The 23,891-nt window shown below is 36.3% G+C and overlaps 1 protein-coding gene across 1 annotated transcript in view; it reads left to right on the forward strand.

The window, feature by feature from the left end:
- ABCB7 (ATP binding cassette subfamily B member 7) overlaps positions 1-22,675 on the forward strand; it is a 101,089-nt gene extending 78,414 nt beyond the window's left edge. The window contains exons 13-15 of the mRNA XM_037139565.2: positions 2,792-2,895; positions 4,907-5,014; positions 18,901-22,675. Of these exons, the coding sequence (XP_036995460.2) occupies positions 2,792-2,895; positions 4,907-5,014; positions 18,901-19,116 (428 nt within the window). The 3' untranslated portion in view covers positions 19,117-22,675. The remainder of the gene's footprint in view (positions 1-2,791; positions 2,896-4,906; positions 5,015-18,900) is intronic.
- The last annotated feature ends 1,216 nt before the right edge of the window (positions 22,676-23,891 follow it).

The following is a 23,891-nucleotide window of genomic DNA, read 5'->3' on the forward strand; positions in this document are numbered from 1 at the left end:
ACGGACTTTGCTCAGGTCCATAAGAGGAATCGCTGCCTATGGCAGCTATATTAAGACTTGAAAGTCAAAATTACTCCTTGATCCATGCACTGCAGAATGGATTTTGTGTTAACAGGCATGAAAACAACATTGATCTCACTGTATATCTTCATCAGAGTACTTGGGTGACCAGGTGCATTGTCACTGAGCAGTATTTTTGAAAGGAATCTTTTCTTCTGAGGAATAGGTTCAACAGTGGGCTTAAAATATTCAGTAAACCACGTTGTAAACAGATGTGCTATCATCCAAGTTTTGTTGTTTCATTTATCGAGTATGGGCAGAGTAGATTTAGCGTAATTCTGAAGGACCCTAGGATATTCAGAATGGTAAGTGAGCACTGGTTTCAACCTAAAGGCAACAGCTGCATTAACAAGTCAGCATGTCCTTTGAAGCTTTGAAGCTTTGAAGCTTTGAAGCCAGGCACTGATGTCACTGACTTCTCCTCCCAAGCTATGAAAACCCTAGATGGCTTCTTCTTCCAATAGAAGGAAGGCCGTTTTGTGTGCATTGAAAATCTGTTGTGTAGCGGAGCCACCTTCATTAATAATCTTACTTAGATCTGGGTAACTTGCTGCAGCTTCTACATCAGCACTTGGCTGCTTCACTGTGCACTTCTATGTTATGGAGACTGGTTCCTTTCTTAAACTTCATGAACCAGCCTCTGCTAGATTCAGACTTTTCTTCCTCCCCTCTCAGCCTTCAAAGAATTGAAGAGAGTTAGGGCCTTACTCTAGATTAGACTTTACCTTAAGGGAATGGTGTGGCTGGTTTGATTTTCTCTACAGACCACTAAAATGTTCTTCATATTAGCAATAAGGCTGTTTCACTTTTTACCATTTGTGTGTTGACTGGAGTAGCACTTTAAATTTCCTTCAAGAACTTCCCCTGTGCATTCACAACTTGGCTAACTGTTTGGCACAAGAGGCCTGGCTTTCAGCCTGTCTCAGCTTTCAACACCTGACTGAGCTGAATTAGTGCTAGCTTTTCATTTAAAGTAAGAGATGTGTGAGTACTTTTTTCTCTTGAACACTTAGAGGCCATTATAAGGTTATTTCTTTTTTATTTTAATTGTTGTTCAAGTACAGTTTCCTGTCTTTTACTCCCATCCCAGCTCCCCTCCCCAATTATAAGGTCATTAACTGGCCTAATTTCAATATTGTTGTATCTCAGGGAGTTCCAAGGAGAGGGAGAGAGATAGGGGAATGGTCAGTTGGTGGAGCAGTCAGAACAAACACAACATTTTCTGACTAAGTTCATCATCTGATATGGGCATGGTTCATGGTGCCCCAAAACTATTACAGTAGTAACATCAAAGATCCCTAATCAGAGGTCACCACAACAAATATAATAATTATAATAATGATAATGAAAAAGTTAGAAATATTGCAAGAATTACCAAAATGTGACACAGAGATACAAAGTGAACAAATGCTTTTGGAAAAATGGCACCAGTTGACTTGGTTGAAGGGTGGTTGTCACAAATTTTCAATTTGTAAAAAAAAAAAAAAATGCAGCATATATGAAATGCAGGAAAGCAAAGTGCAATAACACAAGCGTGCCTGTACTTCCAACCATAGTTCTGTGTGAGACTGATCATGACCTTAGACCTACGGGAGTCCCAGTGAAGAAATTAATATCGCTTCATTTTTGCTGGAGCATATTGAGAAATCAATATATGCTTGCACCTTGTGATAGGAAAAGCATCGGACTATGAGTTCATTAGATTTAGTCTAGATTCTACCAGAGCCTCCTCTGTGACCTTTAGCAAATCACTTAACTTTTCTGGGCCTCTGTTTTCTTTCTGGTAAAGTAAGTTTTTATTTTTTCATTAAATTTATCAAGGTGACAGTTAATAAAATTATATAGGATTTAAGCATACAGTTATATGATATATTACTTGTATATTGCATTTTGTTTACCACCCAAAGCCCTTTCTGTTTCAAAATTCTGATATGCTAGAGGCCCAGTAGCCAATAGCTAAGGTGAAATAATAGGTATCTAGTACATACCTTTAACTTTGAAGAGTGCTGTGAAAATGAATAAAAATCCTTGAGATTCCTGGCTGAATGGAACTTAAAAATTTTTTTTTATTGATTTTATCTTAAAGAGGGTAAGGGAGGGAGAGAGGAAGAGATACATTAGTGTGTGGTTGCCTCTTGAGCGCCCCCTACTGGGCACCTTGCCCACAACTTAGGCATGTGCCCTGACTGGTAATCAAACTGGTGATCCTTTGGTTTGCAGTTCCATGCTCAATCCACTGAACCACACGAGCCAGGGCAGAATGGTAATTTTTAATGTTAAGAGATAAACTTAGATATTCATAGTTTTATCTGTAGAGGATTTCAGGCATCAGATATTGAATTTGTTTTTGGCTTTGTTAATTTTCTACTAGTGAAAAATTTTTATCTGAGTGCTGTTCTTTGGGAAGTAATATGAAGTAATATGAAGTAATATGTAATGAGCGTATTTCTAGTGAAAGGAATATTGTGGAATCAAAGTTATTACCTCCCCTCTTCATTGTTTACCTGCTATGAACTCAGAGTCTAGAATTACATTTATGTTTTAGGGAATGTAGTTTGTCAAAGGATGTCATATATAAACTTAGACTCTTACAGCGGAGTGAAATGAACAGTGGTCAGGAGTAGAGATAAATGTTCAAGGTATTAGTTGGTGGTTATATTCAATGGAAATACTAGAAACATAAAACATGTCTTTATGTTATGCCTCCTTGAACTAATTTTTTTATTACCAGGGGGAGAAAAGCAAAGAGTAGCAATTGCAAGAGCCATTTTGAAGGACCCTCCAGTCATTCTCTATGATGAAGCCACTTCATCATTAGACTCAATCACTGAAGAGGTAAATGATTGGGAAAATACAAAGTTCTTCAATTATCAATGCTTACTTTTTCCTCCTTGGAACTTTCAGTAAAATGGCTACATTCTTTTGTATTTTGAGTGAACTGAAGTAGGAGGTACTATGGAGAAAAATATCTAACCCTTTGTTCCCCAGATACCAAGTGTTGACAGTAAGAATGCCGGCGAGCATTGAACAATTGCATTGTTAAGTCCATTTTCAAACATGTCTTCTTTGGGAACTGTGCGGCAATTTATGCCCTTGTTGTATTACCCTTGCATTTTGCAAAGCTGTAGGAATTCTCTAATGTGCTGGCAAGGGAAGAAGGTTTTAGTTTCTCTGCTATTGTCACTTAATATTAATTAAAACAAGTCATGTCAATGACTGTGCTATAGTATACACCAGACAGCCTTTCACTTATCATGGAACAACTTACTGAGGTACAAAAGAGGCACACCCAGCCTGCAGTGCTGATGATATCAATTTATGTTCATTTCACAAGTATTGTGACATACCAAGATGTTGTGACACTGATGTCATGGCATTACCTGTCAACTACATTAGACTTCCTAACAACATCCTTGAATTAAATACAGAAGTCTTAACTGCGATGATAATTTCATGAATGAACGCCCTTAGTCTACCATTAATGATAGCTAGATGTTATTTGTCAGTTGCTTCCAGTTAAAACTTAGTGTTGAAGGTTAGGCCTAATTTCAGTTTTCAGCATGTATGACATAATATTTGCATATAGAGTTAAGACTCAGGGCTCATTATTTGATATGCCATGTGTTTAAAACAGTTTAATTTCTGAGTGAATTGTTTGACATCAGAATTTGTTAAATTTAAGGAGAATCTTAAGCAGGACCAGACCCCACTCCTAGGCAGAGTAGGAATTTGTTTACAAGAACTTTATACTTAAACATGTGTCATCCACATTTATCAAAACTTAACAGTCATTATTTGAGACACGTAGGTTTATTATCTCACAGAGCATAGCGCATTAAGAGGTAGCAGAGACACCCCCCCTTCCCCTGCCAAGGGAATGAGTTATAGTAGATTCGGTAAATTTCTATGGTCCTTTTTAATAGGTCCAGGGAGTTTAATTTCTTGAGGGTTAGGAAGTAGAATCCCTAAAAACATCACAATATTTCTTAGAATTGGTACTGCACTTTCTTCTCAGTGTGCAGTAGTAAAATATAAGGTCTTCTTCTCCTGGGTAACCATGTACTCTTGATAATTTTATTTCTTTAATGCATATGATATTTAGAAATATCTGTAGGAAGCCATTTGGTATATGCTCATCTCCCACAGGGCTGTTTGCAACTAGCAAGCTGTACTAGGACCCACGTTTCCAAATACAGCTTGTATATATGCACAAGTCCCTAATACTCTACAGGCAGTAAACAAAAATGTATTTTCCAGAATGCATTAAGAAAACAAAATGCTTTTGAAAAATAAGTTTTCTTTAAAAAAAATAGGAAGAACAAAAAGAAGTTCTTCAAGTTATGCATACACAATTGTCTTTGTCCTTCTTTCTGTCCTCTGAATTTGAACTAAGGAAAAGCAAATGCTCCTGTACCCTTTGACTCTCCTATTTTTTCTTCTCGAGTCCTCCTCATGTCAGTTTTGCTCTCCTTGGCCAGGTAAGCATCATACCTGGCTATGCACCTAATGTCATTGGATTCATCATTGTGGTTTGTTTCTTTTTAAGTATAGAAAATATCCACCTTCTTTTAGACTGTGTAATAGAAAGAAATGTTGCCTGTCTTAAACGTGATTTTTTCTATGATGATGTAGTCATATTTGAGTTTTGTTTTTGGTTCATTTTCTCCTCTTCTTAGTTATTGTTAGTTTTAGGTCACATATTCGGCAGTGGTATAAGGTTTATATAATGTGAACTTAGTTGGCATTTAATATGTCCCTCTAAGAAATGTATGATGATTTTAATTTACATTTACCTAATATATAGACCTTTTCTCCCCTCCCACTCTTCTTATTGCCCAACTTGCAGATTATTCTCAGTGCCATGAGGGATGCAGTCAAACACAGAACTTCCATTTTCATTGCACACAGGTTGTCAACAGTGGTTGATGCAGATGAAATCATTGTCTTGGACCAGGTAAGAGATTTAACTTTAAAATTTAGTATGTCTTTTTAGATTTTATTTATTTATCTTTAGAGGGGAAGGGAAGGAGAGAGGGCGAGAAACATCAATGTATGGCCACCTCTTGTGTGTCCCCCGCTGGGAAGTGGCCTGCAACCCAGGCATGTGGCCTGCAACCCAGGCATGTGCCCTGGCTGGGAATCGAACTGCGATACTCTGGTTCGCAGGCCTGCACTCAATCCACTGACCTATACCAGCCAGGGCTTAAAGTTTAGTATTTTAACAACATTGGGAATTATAACAGACACAAGCAAATTAAATATTTTTTGGAAAGAAATATACAGAATGTGTTCTTTGAATAAAACTGAATTTTGATAGGCTTCTGATTTTACTTCCTTTTGATAATAAATAATGCATGTCACATCCAAGAAGGAATAAACTATATTGACTCACTCTTTATTAAGTATTAAAAGCAAAAGTAGATCAGGAAATCATTAAATCTTCATATGATAGAAGCAGGTTTTAAAGGATGTATGTATTATAAGATAATTTTACTTCATTCATTTTTCCTACATAGATAATCTTTGCTCAGAGTTTTTACTGTATTTTATATTTTCATTTTTCCTAATATCTGTGCACAATCTATATCTAAAATAAAATATCACAAAGTAAACTGGTCATTTTAGAACATGGCCATTTTATCTTTTTCCTCATGGGGAAAGTGACAAAATGGACAGCACACTTTCTGTCTTCTGAGGGAATTGTTATAAAAGTGTACTTTCTTTTTTTTAACATTTTATTTATTTTTAGAGAGAGGAGGAGCAGGGAGAAAGAGAGGGAGAGAAACATCAATGTGTGGTTACTTCTCCCGTACCCCACACTGGGGACCTGGCTCACAATCCAGGCATGTGCCCTGAGTAGGAATCGAACCAGCAACCCTTCAGTTTGCAGGCCGATACTCAATCTACTGAGCCACACCAGCCAGGGCTAAAAGTGTACTTTCTAAATGTTCTAAACAAGTCAGGGTACCACAATTGTGATTGGTAGATTTGAAAAGTATAATACATTTTCTCTTCTTGTTTCTGTAAGGACTTATTCCCACCCCCTAGTACTTGAGATGTCTAACATTGTTTGGTTTTTCACCTGCCATTCGGCCTTTTATATGATTATCTTTCCCTTCTAATAAGTAAACCTTCAATTCTTTATTATTTCAAAAGCTTGAGGGCTGGGAATTAAGGGAGGAAAAAATTCTCATTACTTTCTATATTAATTTATTGAGAGAATTTTTCACACCACTAAAATTTTTTTTACAGAATATTCAGTTCTGTGGTCTATATATTATTTCCTTTATAAGTTACCTAGGCACTAGAGACCCTAGGTCTTTTTATTTGTTCATCACAGCTTGCATTCATTGGAAAATAAAGTGGTCGTTCCCCTAATATGACTGTACCAGAATATTTTATGGGAAATTGTGTGAATATGCTTTATTATCTCATTGATGTTCAAGAATCTGAAAGAAAATCTGCTGTTTTGTGCTTTTTACTAAACTTTCCAATACAACTGAGTCCTTTCTTATAAGTATAAAATGTTAGAAGTATTTTAGCAGTCATGCGCTTACCTGCCTCATGCCATGAGGCTCACAGTATATACAGTTATATCACAACATTGCTGCTTGGAGTTTGGATTATTATTGGAACTAATTTATTAATGATTATAGCACCTGTATCTAAAACCTCTTTGTGTTTATAATTTGATGGTTTTGTAATTATTCATTATGAAGATCAGAGATTTTTATTTTCTAGTGAAACTAATGTGATCTCATTTGTCTCACCAGCAGTCTCTTAGAGTCTTAGTGTTCAGTCTACATAAGAGATAGCATCCCCAAGGCTCTTCTTCATCCTCCACAGCCTGGTGATTACCATTCCCCAGCCTTGGCAAGGGGCTAGATTTTTTATTGTTAGGAAATTGAGTCAGAGAAGCTCTGGACACATGAAAGTTACTAGGCAAATTAACCAAGAGGAGTGAGATTAACTGGGAATCAAAAGATACCAAAAACAAGATTGCAGGCCCTCTTGAACCACTGGATCCAAGAACCTTGGCAACCAGTGGTTTATTTCGATTATCATTACTCCTTCCCTCATCATCAGATAATTGGAGGATTCTGTTTTGAAAAAAAATAGTAGCCCTAGATACAAAAAGTTTTTTAATTTGGGGAGCCCAACAGAATGACTAGGTACCCATGTGGTCATTCTACAGTGAAACCCAGCTGTTGAAAAGTCCACTCCTCTTCTGGCCAAGATAGAGGCATAGGTGGAAACACTGTGCCTCCTTGCACAACCAAGTTTAGAGATAGCAAAGTTTTAGGAACAAAGATGTAACCAAAACAGACAGAAAATTGAACTGTATGGAAGTCCAACAACAATGAACCATTCAGCCAGACTGGTAAGAGTGGCAGAGTCAACAGCTGGCAAGTGGGGTCGTGTAGGCAGTGGTTGGCAGATCGAAGGCCTGGGGTGGCAACAGGGAGACCCAGTGAGGGCTGACCATGCTCACGCATTCGCACGCAGATAAACCAGGCAAAGGAGCAAGCAGTGAGACAGACCATGCAAACCAGGGCCCCGAGGCCGGGACTTAAAGCCTAAAAGCACAGATTGGAAAAACTTTCGGGGGTCAAGGTGCCGGGAGATGCTCCCAGGCTCACAGAGAGTTTGTTGGAGAGACCCACAGGGTCCTGGAGGGTGCACAGGCCCACACACCTAGGAGCCAGCACCAGAACGGCCCAATTTGCTTGCGGGAAGCAGCTGAGGGGACTGAAATCCAAGAGAGAGCATGGAACAAATGCCATTGCCCCTCTCTGACCCCGCCCCCACATACAGCATCACAACTCAGCGACCTGGGTCACCCTGTCCTGGTGAACACCTAGGGCTCCGCCCCTCATATGTAACAGGCACAAACAGACCAAAACATTATGGCTCAAGAAAAACAACAGCTCAAAGCCCCTGAGCCAATACTTCTAAGCAACCAAGAGATAGCCAACCCATCAGATGCAAAGTTCAAAACACTGGTGATCAGGATGCTCACAGAACTGGTTGATTTTAGTCACAAATTAGAGGAACATATGAAGGCTAAACTAATTGAAATGATGGGAAGTGCACAGGAAACCGATAGTGATGGAAAGGAAACTGGGACTCAAATCAATGGCATGGACCAGAAGGAAGAAAGAAATGACCAAACAGAAAATGATCAAGAAACAAGAATTCAAAAAAATGAGGAGAGGCTTAGGAACCTCCAGGATATCTTTACACGCTCCAACATTGAATTATAGGGGTACTGGAAGGGGAAGAGGAAGAGCAACAAGTGGAAAACTAATTTGAACAAATGACAAAGGAGAACTTCCCCAAGCTGGCAAGTTAAATAGATTTCCAGGAAATCCAGGAAGCTCAGAGAGTCCCAAAGAAGTTGAATCCAAGAAGGAACACACCAAGGCACATCATCATTATATTAGCCAAGATTAAAATGAAGGAGAGAATTCTAGAAGCAGCAAGAGATAAGGGGACAGTCACCTACAAAAGAGTGCCCATCAGACACTCAGCTGATTTCTCAAAAGAGACCTTGCAGGCAAGAAGAGTCTGGAAAGAAGTATTCAAAGTCATGAAAGGCGAGGACCTACATCCAAGATGACTCTATCCAGCAAAGCTTTCATTTAGAATGGAAGGACAGATAAAGTGCTTCTCAGATAAGGTCAAATTCAAGGAGTTCATCATCACTAAGCCCTTATATGAAATGTTAAAGGGACTTATCTAAGAAAAAGAAGATAAAAAAGATGAACAATGAAAAGACAGCAAACTCACAGTTATTAATAACCACACCTAAAACAAAAGCAAAGTAAGAGGACAGCTAGATCAGGAGCAGAACCATGGAAATGAAGATCACATGGAGGGTTAGCAACAGGGGAGTGGGAGGAGGAGAAGGGGAGAGAAGATACAGAGAATAAGTAGCACAGACGGTAGGTAGAAAATAGGGGGTAGGGCAAGAATAGTATGGGAAATATGGAATCTAAAGAACTTGTGACACATGGACATAAACTAAAGGGGGGAATGGGGGTGGGGGTGTGCTGGGTGGAAGGGAATGAGGGGGGGAATGGGACAACTGTAATGGCATAATCAATTATATATATAAAAGAAAAGTCCACTCCTATGCATAAAGGTTCCAGTTAGCTTTTTTTAAAAGTAATTTTGTTTAGTAATTTTTCAAGTACAGTTTTTTGCCAGTCAGCTTTTTAGTGCACAATTCTTAAGTGTCAGTGGATAATAAGGGAAGACCTCCAAAACAAACAGGAAAAAAAGAATGCAATAGAAAATGTAGATAGTGAAGTGAGCGTAAGAAAACTTTAAAATAGTTACTATTGGAGGTCATGGAAAATATAGCATTGTAAAATAACGAAAAATTTTGTTAAAATAAGTAAAGGAGAGTTCTATGGGGTAAGTTCAGGATATGTTGTTAATTGAAGAGAAGATGCAAAAAAGTAGATGACATGTTACTTTTTGCAGGAAGGATGGGGGGAAAAACAAATGTATATTTACTTACTCCTGCAAAGAGAAACTTGTGGAGGATAAATAGAAACTAAAGAAATTGGCTACCTACAGGGTAGGGAGAGAAAAGGAATAGAAGAGATGGGAGAGAGAACAAGACTTTCCTTATTACACTTTTGATACTGTTTTTACATTTGAACCATGCTAATGTTTTCATATATTCAAAGTTCAAAACTCAACAAGGATGGGGAAAAACAAAAACTGAATACAATCAGAAAGAAATGAAAATAATTGTATAAACAGGAAGTGGATCTAAGGTGGCAGCATAGAAATGCCGCGAGCTTACTCTCTCCCTCGGACACACGGAGTGTACACCTATGTTTACAGCAGTTCCTCCTGAGACAACTAAAGGCCAATTAAACAGCTTCTGCACAAGAAATGAGAAAGAGAGACCACACAGGGAAGATCGGGGAATGGTGAGACTTCTCTAGGATTTAAGGAAACGCTCCAGGATAGGAGGAATCTTTGAGTGCCATTGTTTCCCTCCCCCTCCACTTGGATAATGCAGGTGGGAACTCTATCCATATTCTCTGATGGACCTACAAGACCACCTTAGTGCATTCGTGGCCAACTTACCCAGAGCTGGCTCCAACAGTAACAACAGAGTGCTTTCATTTGCATACACAATCCTACCCTTGACTTGGAGCTTGGTTCAGTGGGTCCAACAGGACCCACATTGGGACACTGCTTCATGTGCCCACAGGGCTGCCCTGTCATGACTCCATTCAGCAGGCTAGAATAACAGGGAGCTACCACACATGTGTGCACACCAGACTGCCCTGCCCCTAACCCGCTCCTGGCCAGGCTGCAATGCTGGTGCCATACACACCTGGCCCAACTTGAACCAGCCTACCAAAACCAACCTGCACCCAGTCTACACAGAGGCCACTTCTACAGAAGGCCACTTTTTCAAGATTGGGAGAGATACCTATTTCACCTATATTATAGGAACAAACAGAGAAAGTAAAACAAAGACAGAGTGTTATGCTCCAAATGAAGGAATGAGAATAAAACCGAGGAAAAAATCTTAATGTGAAATGGAGATAAGTAATTCCCCTATAAAGAGTTCAAAGAAATGGCTATAAGGATGTACAACACACTTGAGAATACAATAGAGAAACTCAGAACTTCAGCAGAGAGTTAGAAAATATAATAAAGAACCAATCAGAGTTAGAGAATATAGTAACTGAAATGAAAAATACACTACAAAGAATTGACAGCAGATTTAATAGAAAAGAACAGATTAGCGACCTGGAGACAGAATAGTGGAAATCACCCAATCAAAATAGCAAAAAGGGAAATAATTTAAAAAAATAAGGATACTTAGTATAAGGGACCTTTGTGACAACATCAAGTACACTATTATAGGGATTATATAGGGATAACATTCGTATTATAGGGTTACCAGGAGAAGAGAGGAAAAGGAGGAGAGTATATTTGAAGAAATAATGGCTGAAAAAAATCCCAATCTGGTGAAGGAAACATATTCAGGTCCCAGAAGCACAAAGAGTTCCAAACAAGATGATCCCAAAGAGGTCCACCCCAAGACATATTGTAATTAAAGTGGCAGAATTTAAGAGTAAGAGATGGTGTTGAAGGTAGCAGGGGAAAACAAGTCACATACAAGGGAAACCCCAAAAGTCTGTCAGCTGATTTCTCAGCAGTAACTTTATAGGCCAGAAGGGAATGTCAGGGAATGGTTAAAGTGCTGAAAGAAAGGAACTTACAACCTAGAAATACTATACCTAGCAAAGTTATTGTTTATAATGGAAGGAGAGAGCATTTTCCAGACAGGCAAAAACAAAGGAGTTCATCACCACTAAACCAGCTTTACAAGTAATCTTAAATGGTTTTTATTCAGAAAAGGTCATAACCTGAAATAAGAAACTATAAGAAAGAAAAAAATCTGACAGGTGAAAGCGAATAGAGAATTAACAGTGAATCAGCCACTTAAAAAGCTAATATGAAGGTTAAAGACAAAAGTAGCAAATTAACTATAACTACAAAAAATAATTAGGATACACAAAACAAAAAGATATACAATATGATATCAAAAACATAAGTGGTGGAGTGGGGAATAAAATGCTGCTGCTTTTAGGATGTGTTTGAACTTAAATGCTTATCAGCTTAAAATAGATTGTTTAAATATAGATATAGCTGGGATGAATGAATATACATATATTCATTCATATTTGTGAATGATTTATCCTATTAGATATTGATATCCAAAATATATAAGGAGCTCATCCAACTCCATAACAAAAATAACCCAGTCAAAATGGTTAGTGGACATAAGACATTTCTCCAAAGAAGGCATAGAGATGGCCAACAGACATATGAAAACATGCTCAACATCACTAATTCTTAAGGAAATGTAAATTAAAACCACAATGAGAAATTACCTCACACCTCTCAGAATGGGTATTATCAAAAAGTCAACCATTAACAAATGTCAGCAATGACATGGAGAAAAGGGAACCCATGCACTGTTGGTGGGATTATAAACTGGTGCATCCATTATAAAAAACAGCATCAAGATTTCTCAAAAATATTAAAACAGAACTATTATATGAACCAGTGATTCCACTTACACATGTTTTTCCAAGGAAAACAGAAACACTAATTTGATAAGATATATGCATCCATATATTCATTTAGCATTATTTACAGTAGCCAAAATATGGATGCAACCTAGGTGTCCATCAAAGATGAGTGAACAAAGATGTGATATATGTGTGTGTGTGTGTGTGTGTATACACACATATATACACAATTGAACACTACTCAGCAATAGAAAAAGAATTAAATCTTTCCGTTTGCAACATGTGTGGACCTAGAGGCTATCATGTTAAGTGACATAAGTCATAGAAATACAAACACTGTATGAGTTCACTTATGTATGAAATCTGAAAAAGTAAAACAAATGAAAAAACAATACAAAGCAAAAACAGACTCAGAAACAGAACAAACTGATAGTTGCCCACTGAAAATGTATTAAAACAAGCTGCATAACACACTGTAACATAACCATGCAGTACAAAAATTAGAATTAATTTTTTATTATATTCTGATTTTTTACTCTAGTGGAATATATGGACATAAATAACTCAAAATATGGGAGTAGTCATTTTGAAATTTTAGTGTATATTATAAGACTGAGCACATGAGTAAATATATTAATGTTTGGAAACAGGTCTCACTTGAGAGGAGAAAGATGCAAATTCAGAATGGGAAAAAAAGAGGAGGACCCTTGTGATATTATATTGGGACAGAATTATTAGTATGAATTTGTGATTTTAAAAATTCCCTTACTCTAGTTACTAAAATGGCCTAGAAGCAGTGAAATCCAGTAGCAGTGAATAATACTAGCAAATAGGTCTTGGGCACTAAATACTATTTCTTATTAAAAGGAATCAAGATTCCTTGGAGAAATGAATGGTTGATTCTATCTTTGAGGCAGTGAAAATAATGAAGATATATAACAAGGACACAGGAACCATTTTGAATGAGCTCCCATTGGCCAAATGTAGGGTAGTTTGAACGTCAAAAAGAATAATGATACTAATGAATTACCATATAATAAATAAAAACTAATGTATAGTTCCATAATAATACTTTAAAGAAAAGTATCATGGGGAAAGGGAAAGGTCTTTTTTAGAAGAATGCTAACTAATACATGTTGAAAAGGTGATAAATTTAGAAAAATTACATTTTCCAACAACCACTGTAATAATTGATTTAGGTGAAGATCATCATTGGTTGCTAAAACCATATGGTGAAAAAATATTGGGGAATAGAATATTCATACAGTTTGAAAATGTAACCTATAGATTAATTATTAATTACAAAGAGAATACGTTTAAAGTAGAGATCTGGTAGACATTACCTTAACCAAGTGATGAAACAGTTTTATTAATTGTGGAGCAAATTGACACCATTTACCTCCTGAGATGATGCACAGAGGACACCATCACCTGTACTGTATTTCCACCAAAAATATTTACTATTGATCTAATAATCAAGAACCACTAGACAAATACAATCTGAAGGGTATTCTTTAAATAAACAAGCCTGGATATTTTAGAGATGTCAGTGTCATATAAATACCTGCAAAGACTAAGATGATAATAAATCCAATGTGTGGATCCTGATTAAATTCTGGATGAAAAAAAAAATATATATATATATATAGAACATTGTTGGACTCCAGTCAAGATGGAGGCATAGGTAAACACAACTCACCTCATTGCAGAACCACAGCAAAAATTACAACTAAATTATGATACAACTATCACCCAGAATTGTCAGAAAATTGAGCTGTATGGAAACCAAGGAATTGAAGGAATCACATTCATCTAGGTGGGTGGGAGGGGTAAAAGCAGAATAGGTGGTCCCATACCCATGTGTGGTAGATAAAAATCAGGAAGGATACTTCAAGAGTGAGGGAATCCCACCCCACACCAGACCACTGAGCCCAGGGTTCCAGTGCCAGGAAGTTAAGTTCCCATAACTTCTGGCTGTAAAAACCAGTGGGGATTGGGGTGGCAGAAGAAACTGCAGGATTCTCAGGAGTCTTCTCTTAAAGGGCCCACAATGGTCTTAGGACTTATGAATACTCACTCTCTCTGGGCTCCAGTAGCCACACAGCAACTGGAAGCACATCAGTGGCACACAGGGAGAAACAAGTATCTGGCATCAGGTGAGTACCAGGGGGCAGCTTCCTCCTGGAAAAAAACTCCAGAGGCCAGGCAGCAACATTGTTACTTCTGAGCCCTCCCTAACACAGAGCCACAGAGCAGCAACACCCTATCTGAGATTCCACCAACCTAGTTCATATGGGTTAACCCACCCTGATGATTACCTAAGGCTCCACCCTATCCAACATACCAGTGCCCTTCTCTACAATAGGCTACTTTACTAAGACAGGGAGTCAAAGCAGCTCTGCTTAAAACATAGAAACATACACAGAGAGGCTGCCAAAATGAGGAAACAAGGACACATGACCCAAATGAAAGGACAGAATAAATTCCAGAAAAAGAACTAAACAAAATGGAGATGAGCAATCAGATGCAGAGTTCAAAACACTGGTGGTAAGGATGCTCAAGGAACTCACTGGATACTTCAACAGCATAAAAAAGACCCATGCAGAAATGAAGATTACACTAAGTGAAATAAAGAAAAATGTACAGGGAATCAACAGTGGAATGATGAAGTTGAGAATCAAATCAATGATTTGGAACATAAAGAAAAAATCAATCAGAACAATAAGAAGAAACATCAAAAGAAACTAGAAGGCTAAAGAGCCTCTGGGACAATGTCAAATGAACCAACATTTGAATCATAGGGGTGCCGGAAGAAGAGAAAGAGCAAGAAATTGAAAATGTATTTGAAAAATAATGAAAGAAAACTTCCCTAATTTGGTGAAGGAAATAGACATAAAAGTCCAGGAAGCACAGACAATCCCAAACAAGATGGATGCAGTGAGGACCACGCAAAGACACAGCATAATTAAAATGCCAAAGGTTAAAGATAAAGAGAATCTTAAAGGCAGCAGGAGAAAGACAGAGAGTTACCTACAAAGGAGTTTTCATAAGACTGTCAGCTGATTTCTCAAAAGAACTTTGCAGGCTAGAAGGGACTGACAAGAAGTATTCAAAGTGATGAAAGCAAGGACCTACAACCTAGATTACTCTGTCCAACAAAGCCATAATTTTGAATGGAAGGACAGATAAAGTGCTTCTCAAACAAGGTCAAGTTAAAGGAGTTCATCATCACCAAGCTCTTATTATATGAAATGTTAAAGGGGCTTATTTAAGAAAAAGAAGATCATAACTATGAACATTAAAATGGCAATAATTTCACAACTATTAGTGATTGAATCTAAAAAGCAAATGAAGCAAACAAGCAGAACAGAAACAATCATAGATATATGGAGATCATTTGGAGGATTGTCAGTTGGGAGGAAGAAGGGGGAGAATGGAGGAAAAGGTGCAGAGATTGATAAGTACAAATTAGTAGGTCCAGAAAAGACAGGGGGATGTTAACAATAGTATAGGAAATGGAATAGCCAGAGAACTAATAGGCATGACCCATGAACATGAAGTAAGGAAGGGGGATTGCTGGAGGGAATGAGAGATGCCCAGTGGAGGGTGGCAAAGGGTGAAAATTGGGACAACTGTAGTAGTATAAACAATAAACTATATTTTAAGAAAGAACATTATTGGAACCATTTGTGAAATCTGGGTATAGACTATACTTTTTTAAAATTAATTATTTATTTTTAGAGAGAGGGGAAGGGAGGAAGAGAAAGAGAGAAACATCAATGTGTGGTTGCCTCTTGTGTGGCCCCCACTGGGTACCTGGCCTGCAACCCAGGTGTGTGCCCTGACTGGGAATCAAACCTGCAACCCTTTGTTTCACAGCCCATGCTCAACCCACTGAGCTATACCAGCCAGGGTAGACTATACATTATATATATATATATATATTTCTTTGGCGTGATATAGTTATATTCTAGCCATATAGGAGAATATACCTAATTTTAGGAGGTACATGTTAGGGAAATATTTAACATTGACATGTAGTGATATATGTAACTCATCCTCAGATTACTCATCAAAATACTATAAATTTAGAGATAGGATGAAGAGAAATCAAATACGGAAATATTCACATTTGCTAAACTAGGAGAAGTATATATATACTTTCATTGTTATTATTGCAACATTTGAAAATTTAAAATGAGAGTGGTAAATAACTATATAAATGAACAACAGGAGTACAAGAGATTTTGGAAATGCAAAATGTCACTGCTGAAATAAAGTCCAGGAAATTTCCCAAGAGTAGAACAAAAATAGAAAGACAATAAAAAAAGAAAAATACCATATGATCTCACCTATAAGTGGAACCTAATCAACAAAACAAAAAAAGTAAGCAAAATACAACCCAAGATATTGAAATAAAGAACAAACTGACAGTGACCAGAGGGGAGAGGGATAATAAGGGGGGCCATCAAGGAACATGTATGAAGGACATATGGATAAAGCCAAAGGGGGTGGGTTCGAGGTTGGGAGGCAGGGATGGGTGAGGCAGGGGGCATGGTGGGGTAAAAATGGAGACAGTTGTAATTGAACAACAATTAAAAAAGAAAGAAAAATGAGAGAATTAGCCTGGGAGGTCCAGTATCTTAGTAATGGTAGTTATAGAGAGATGATAAAAATGGGAGGAAATTGTCAAAGAAGTAATAACCCAGTATGTTCAAAACTTCAGAGGATGAATGTCTATTTAGAAAGTATCTACCAAGTAACCACTGCAATGAATGGAAAGGAAAAGAAAAGACAGCAAGACATAGATAGTATCATAACATTTCAAAATTTAGGATAAAGAAAAAATCCTAAAAGCTGTGAGAGGAATATTTCTGGGGGTGCTGGAGAGTTGAACCAATTGATTTCCTCATATAGTTGATTATGAGAAAAGTAGTGTTCAGTCAGGTTTTTTAAATTCTGGGATAGAGTTTACAGAGAACTAAGTGAAAAAACAAGGTAGTTACTAAGTCCAGGAAGACTGAAAAATCATATAGAAAAAATATATAAATCATCGTACTTATTTGACTCAACATGTAACACTTACATAGTCATAATAAGATAAATGTTGCATATTAACTTAAACAACATTTGTGATATAACCAGTTATTAGGAGAGTGAAGAAGGAGGCAGTGAGAAGGTGAGATGCTATAAGAGTGTTGAATCTCATATGTATGTATATGTGATACATATATACATATATACAGACAGTCCCAACTTACAATGGATCAACTTACAATTTTTCAACTTCACGATGGTGCACAAGTCATACGCATTCAGTAGAAACCATATTGGAACTTGGAATTTTTATCTTATCCTGAGCTAGTGACAGGCATGCCATCATGAGGGTAAGCAACTGATGCTCTGTAGTGTATTATGGTGCCCATTCTTTTGGATATTGTGTTCTGAGCACATGTAAGGTAGGCAGGCTAAGCTATGGTGTTTGGTAGGTTAGGTATATCAAATGCATTTTTGAATTACAATATTTTAAACTTAGAATCGGGTTATCAGGACAGGACCCCACTGTAAGTTGAAAACCATTTGTGTGTATCTGTGTACATGCGTGTATATGTGTGTGTGAACACCAGAAGAAATAGGTATGACTTTGGGGTAGGAAGGAGATATTTATGTGCAGAGAAGGAGGGAAAAGACTATTCTTTTTATTATAAGCTTTGCAATATTACTTTTTAAGCTATGTACATTTATGCTTTAATACAAATATAATTTAAAATATATTTTATACATTTCATTGTAGCAAAAGTTACTTGTGATTTGCTCTCTTGATGTTTCCATAAAAATAATTCCACTTATTCTAATAGGTTTTGATGATGTTTTCGCTGAGGATTTTTATTTGTTTTTGACAGTGATAAATGGAAAAGTATAAAATACAAAATGCATGGATAGTTTTGTGCCAATGAAATGGTCTCTACATACTAAGATTGAGAACTACATTCTTTAGGATCCAGAGAAATTGAAATAGCTGAGCAAAATAGTTCTTTCTGAGACTGCCTAGCCAGCAATCAAAGAGGAGCCTTAAATTGACCACTCAGAAGTGGGCACAAATTTTGGTTATTTTGCTTAACAGTGTAGTTGTAAAGGTCCTGTCACCAGGAATATCTGTAAAAATGACAGAATTCCTTTTGTCCATCAGCATGTTTTAAGAGTAGCTGTCAAGAGGCCAATTAATTATAAATAAGAGTTTCAAATCTGTACCAAATCTCTGCAAGGTTAAGTTAATAGCCACTGTTAACGCAAATAGCTACTGGAAAAATGAAACTTTTCATGGAGAAATCTTTTTTATTTCAAAGTACACATAAGGATTTGGGGATATTATTTTTAATTCTTTTAAATCTCTGTATAAATAACAGTGATTTTGATTTAAATATTGATTATAGAAAATATCACCTTTTAAATTTTTATATTTTTCTGCCCCTCAAAATGTAAAATTAAACATTAAATTTTATTGGCTTTGAGTGAAACAGTTTACATTATGTGGAATTTTATAGCTTTTTGTTTGTTCACTGAACGGATAGCTCACCAGTGAAGAAACCATTCCTGCCTGGAATGTTCCCATTTACACTATGGGTGAGGAATCAAGATAGGTATTTTAATGAATGGAAATCTTTCAAAACCCTTAAATCCTTAGTTAGAAAATATTATGTATTTTCAGTTATTTTGCTAGTTTTATGGCCTCTCTCCACGTGTCTCTTGTTTTTGCTTTTTTTAGGGTAAAGTAGCCGAACGTGGTACCCACCATGGTTTACTTGCTAATCCCAGCAGTATCTATTCAGAAATGTGGCATACACAGAGCAGCTATGCGCAGGGCCGTGATAACCCCAAATGGCAAGCAAAGAAAGAAAACCTGTCTAAAGAAGAGGAAAGGAAGAAACTACAAGAAGAAATTGTGAACAGTGTGAAAGGCTGTGGAAACTGTTCCTGCTAGGTCACATGAGACATTTTCTTTTTTGACTATACATTTGCACTGAAGCAAAATTGTTTTATTAAAAAATTATATATTCCCATTATCTGTATTTCTCCTTCCAGATAAGATTGATTTGAAAGGTGATTTGAGTTTTATATCTTTCACAATCTAATTTAATGTGGTATCTTTGTTTAGCTCCAGATTGTTTTCTTGTTACTGCCTTTGTTTTGCTCAAATCACAATTTTTGTTACTATTTCACTTTACCCCATTTCCATTTTGGAGGCCCAGTAGTCATTGGATTATGAATCAGATTTGTTTCCAAATTTTGGTAGTTTTTAAAACCCTCTTTATGTTGACAATTTAGATAAAAAGAGTCTTTTCTTAAAATTAAAAAAAAAGAAGACAGTGAGGTTCATTGTTTCTCTTCCTTGCTACCCCCATTGAAATACTTGAGTGATAGATATCTATACTCCTGTTTCTTTAAAAAATATTTGCCACTATGTACCTTTTGAGGAAAAACCTAATTCTCATATTAGTTAGGTAGGAAGTGCATCATTAACTAGCCTTATAACTATCATCCAGTGGTGAGAATTTTATTTTTTCCCACCAAAATGAGATATCACTTTTGTCTTGGAAAAACATTTATGTATTTCTCTTTACAAACTTACAAACCCTGATATCATTTGTGACATATCATATTGAAAGTGATCTAAAAAGCTTAAGAAGTTAATTGCCTTTTCTCTTTCCATCTTAAATACACTGTGTTATCTGAAGTTATAAAAAGAAACAAGTAAATGAGATGTGTGTATGCATGCATGTGTGTGCATACACTCACATGTGTAAATAGCAACATCCACTTAAAAATTCTTAATGACCTTGAGATAAATAGGAGAGGTTGGATTAGAATCTCTATTGACACTTTAGAATTACTTTATCACAAGGTCTTCTCTTCCTTTTCAGTAATTTAATGAGTCCCTTTAAGCTTGGTATAACAAAAAGTAGCCCAAATGAAATATACAAGTTTTACCTGCTAGAAATAATTAATAAAATGTTGCTATATGTTCACTGAGATTGCTCCTCTCTTTTATAATTTGAATTTGCCTTAATTTGTTTGGTAGTAATCATTCAGTTTGGAAAACTGTGTATCTCATGACTAACCACATGACTGTATGTAATGAGGCTTTATTTCTTGGAAATGTTTTTAAAGTAGTTATATTATTGATTTATGGTTTTAATGTATTTTAAATGATGATTCGGTATGGGTGAGAATAATGTTTTCATCTGCTTTGTATTGTCATTTGTGGGTAGATCAGCTTATCTAACTTGAGTGTCCAGTTTTGTTATATAAAGGTAATCTGATAAGTATCAATAGCTTGAAACCAGTGTCTCATAGTCTCTGATACCAGAATAAGTGATGCAGGATCTTGCTTTTGTTTTTTTTAATATAATCTTTATTGTATTTTTCCCACTATCATTTAGTGCCCTTATACACCCTTCCCCTCAGCAGTCACCACACTGTTGTCCATGTCCATGAGTCCTTTTTCCTTTTTGTTCGATCAAGGATCTTTCTTTTGAACCTGTAGTTAAGACTGAGATGTGTAATCATCTGCAAAATGGAGGGGGTTGGGGATGAGACATTTCTTACTCTGAAGCCATAGACATTATTGCTCTTCCAAAGGGGGGGAAAAACTATTTCTTTGAATAGATCAGCTGTATTGCTAGAAATGTGGTTAGTCTGGATAGAAATTTTTCTTCTTTTAATTCCTTCTATATATTTCCGATGATGCTGGTAGACAAGATATAGCTTAGTTTTATAATTAAGCAGGCAAGATCGAAGTAACCATTAGAAATATTCATTTTGAGTGTGAATAGTTGTATTCAAAGTGATTCTGCAGTATGAGAAACATTTAGTCAAAGAAAAATAGAAATACTTTTAGGGGAGGATAATTTCCCTGGTAAGAGATTTAAACCTTTTTTTTTTTTAATATGACTAAAGGTGGTTCCTAGACCATTGGGTCATTGTGGTCATTAACCAGTATTTTCAACTAATAAAAAGTGACCTAAAACATACAGTTTTTGTAGGGGTTATAACTAAGTTTTAAATATTTTTCTCTTCATCATATTAAGGTGATTCCATACAGGGAAACGATAGACAAATTAAAATGAAAAAAAAAGTGTTCTAAAGAAAGGGCAAAAAAAAAGAGCGCCTTTATTATAATTACATTACAGTATTACATACACAAAAGGATAAAGTGTATAAATTTTTAAATCAGCACTGCAGCATAGTTTTTAATGTATTGTGATAAATAAGCTACAGCTTTGGAATATGTGCCATTAAAATGGAACAAGATGATAGGGTTTAATCTCTCATATCCTGCTATTTTAAAGACTGAAAAATTTACTTTCTTCGTAAGAGAATTCCAGTTGACAAAAATTAAATTGAAACCAAGGTAATTAGGGATAAAAACTGGGCCAGATGTCTTCCTGGAGGTTTTCAATGTAGAAATATTTTGGTGAGTAGATGTGCTCATTTGGAAACTGAGGGTCATTTCTTAGAATCAGAAAGAAACTTGAGCATTTGGACAAACTTAAAATATGCACTTGCTTTTCCTCTGCAGGGATTTGTACCTTTTATATGCCTTAAGATCAATATTTTACCTTTTCCCTTAGATACTGACAAAGCTCAGTTTGTAAGGATAGCTAATTCAAAAATATATTTTACAACTTCTGGCCAGGATGGAGGCATAGGTAGATACACTTTGCCTCCTTGTACAACTGAATGAAGGAAAACAACAAATTTAAAAACAAAAAATAACCAGAACTGCCAGAAAATTGAACTTACATACAAAGGAGTTCACATAAGACTATCAGCTGATTTCTCAAAAGGGACCTTGCAGGCAGGAAGGGGCTGGAAAGAAGTATTCCAAGTCATGAAAGGCAAGGACCTACATCCAAGATTGCTGTATTCAGCAAAGCTTTCATTTAGAATGGAAGGGCAGATAAAGTGCTTCTCAGATAAGGTCAAGTTCAAGGAGTTCATCATCACCAAGCCCTTATTACATGAAATGTTAAAGGGGCTTATTTAAGAAAAAGAAGATCATCAAAATTATGAACAGTAAAATGACAACAAACACAACTATCAACAACCAAACCTAAAAACCAAAAACAAACTAAGCAAACAACTAGAACAGGAATAGAATCACAGAAATAGAGATCACAAAGAGTTAGCAAGGAGGAGGAGCAGGGAGAATAAGGGAAAAGGTACAGGAAGTAAGAAGCCTAAATGGTTGGTACAAAATAGACAGGGGGGAGGTTAAGAATACTATGAGAAATGGAGAAGACAAAGAACTTATATGTATGACCCATGGACGTGGACTAAGGTTGAGGAGTGCTGGTGGGGGGGGGTACAGGGTGGCGGGGAATAAAGGTGAGAAAAAAATTGGACAACTGTAATAGCATAATCAATAAAATATATTTTTTTAAAAAATGAAAAATATCTCCTAGGTCCATCCATGTTGTTGCAAATGGTAAGATTTCATTCTTTTGTATGGCCAATCAATAAAATATGCTTAAAAAACCCACACAAGTATATTTTGCTTTACTTTATTTTATTTTTTTTGATGTTCTGAAGTTTGTTTTATTTTTCCATTTGTATTTCTCTCTAAATATTCAGTCTATAACAGTCTAAATATTACTTTAATTATATAAAAAGATCAAATAACTAAAAATTTCTAATCACTTGTCAGTTTAGTAGTTCAATTGAATTCCATTAAATTGGATTTCATTATTAATAAGTATGAAATATTTTTATTAAGCATTCAACAAGTTTTGTTTGATTTTTGTGTTTTCACTGCTTTAAGGGAAGGAAGGATAAGAGGGAGACAGAGAGGAACACAGGTACAAAAATGCAATGCTTTACTTTAAAGGCAAGATATTTTAAAGATTATATGATTCCTTGTTTCTGGATTACTTTGCCCATACTGCTGTCTTGCTCCTATATTTCCTAATTGCTGAATATGTCAGTAAGTAGCAATTTTTGCCAGTGTATTTTCATAATTCTCTTATTTTACCTTGTCACTATATCATAAGACATTTGTTGTAGATTAGTAGTTCCAGTCATTTAGATGTGTTTGCAATGGCAGCTTTCTTAAATTAAAGGAAGGTCCCTTTTCTCCCTGCTTTGAGTACAGTGTATGGATTTTTAATGTAAGTGGTAAGTTAAGTGACAAGTCAAAGAAGCAGGTTGAAACTGATTGGGTAAGACAAAATTAGGTAAGACTTAGTAAGTAAGGCCCTTTAGGACAGTTTACTGTCATAGCAGTATGGGTAGATAATCAGTACTAATAAACAATATGTGTGTGTGACTAGCAATGGGTGTCCCAATGAAGCAACTTTTTTTTCTGCAATGCATGGGGAGAACTGATATTTTGTCATTCACACATTTACAATAAGTACCAGTAATTAATAGACACTCTGGGAGTATGGCCTTATAGCCTTGTGCAGAAGGTGAAAATTTGGAGTTATTCGAGAAAGAAAGTAATTGCTTGAATAGCTTTTAATGTGGATTAAATGGTAGGAAAATTTACTTCTTTCCTTTAGCATTGAGCTGTCATTTTTTTTTTCTTAGAAATCAGTGAAAGGCAACTTTCTGTTGCTTCCAGTTTCTCAGTTCTAATGATCAAGAAGGAAATCTTTGGGGTGGAGAAATGTCTTAACTGCAAACCATTCATCAAACTAACATTTGGACTGGCTAGGGGCAGTCGAAATGAAGTATATGTTTTAATAACAAACAGGT

This window comes from Artibeus jamaicensis, unplaced genomic scaffold (genome assembly GCF_021234435.1).
Source record: "Artibeus jamaicensis isolate MK-2021 breed Jamaican fruit bat unplaced genomic scaffold, CSHL_Jam_final contig_240, whole genome shotgun sequence".
Lineage (NCBI taxonomy): Eukaryota > Metazoa > Chordata > Mammalia > Chiroptera > Phyllostomidae > Artibeus > Artibeus jamaicensis.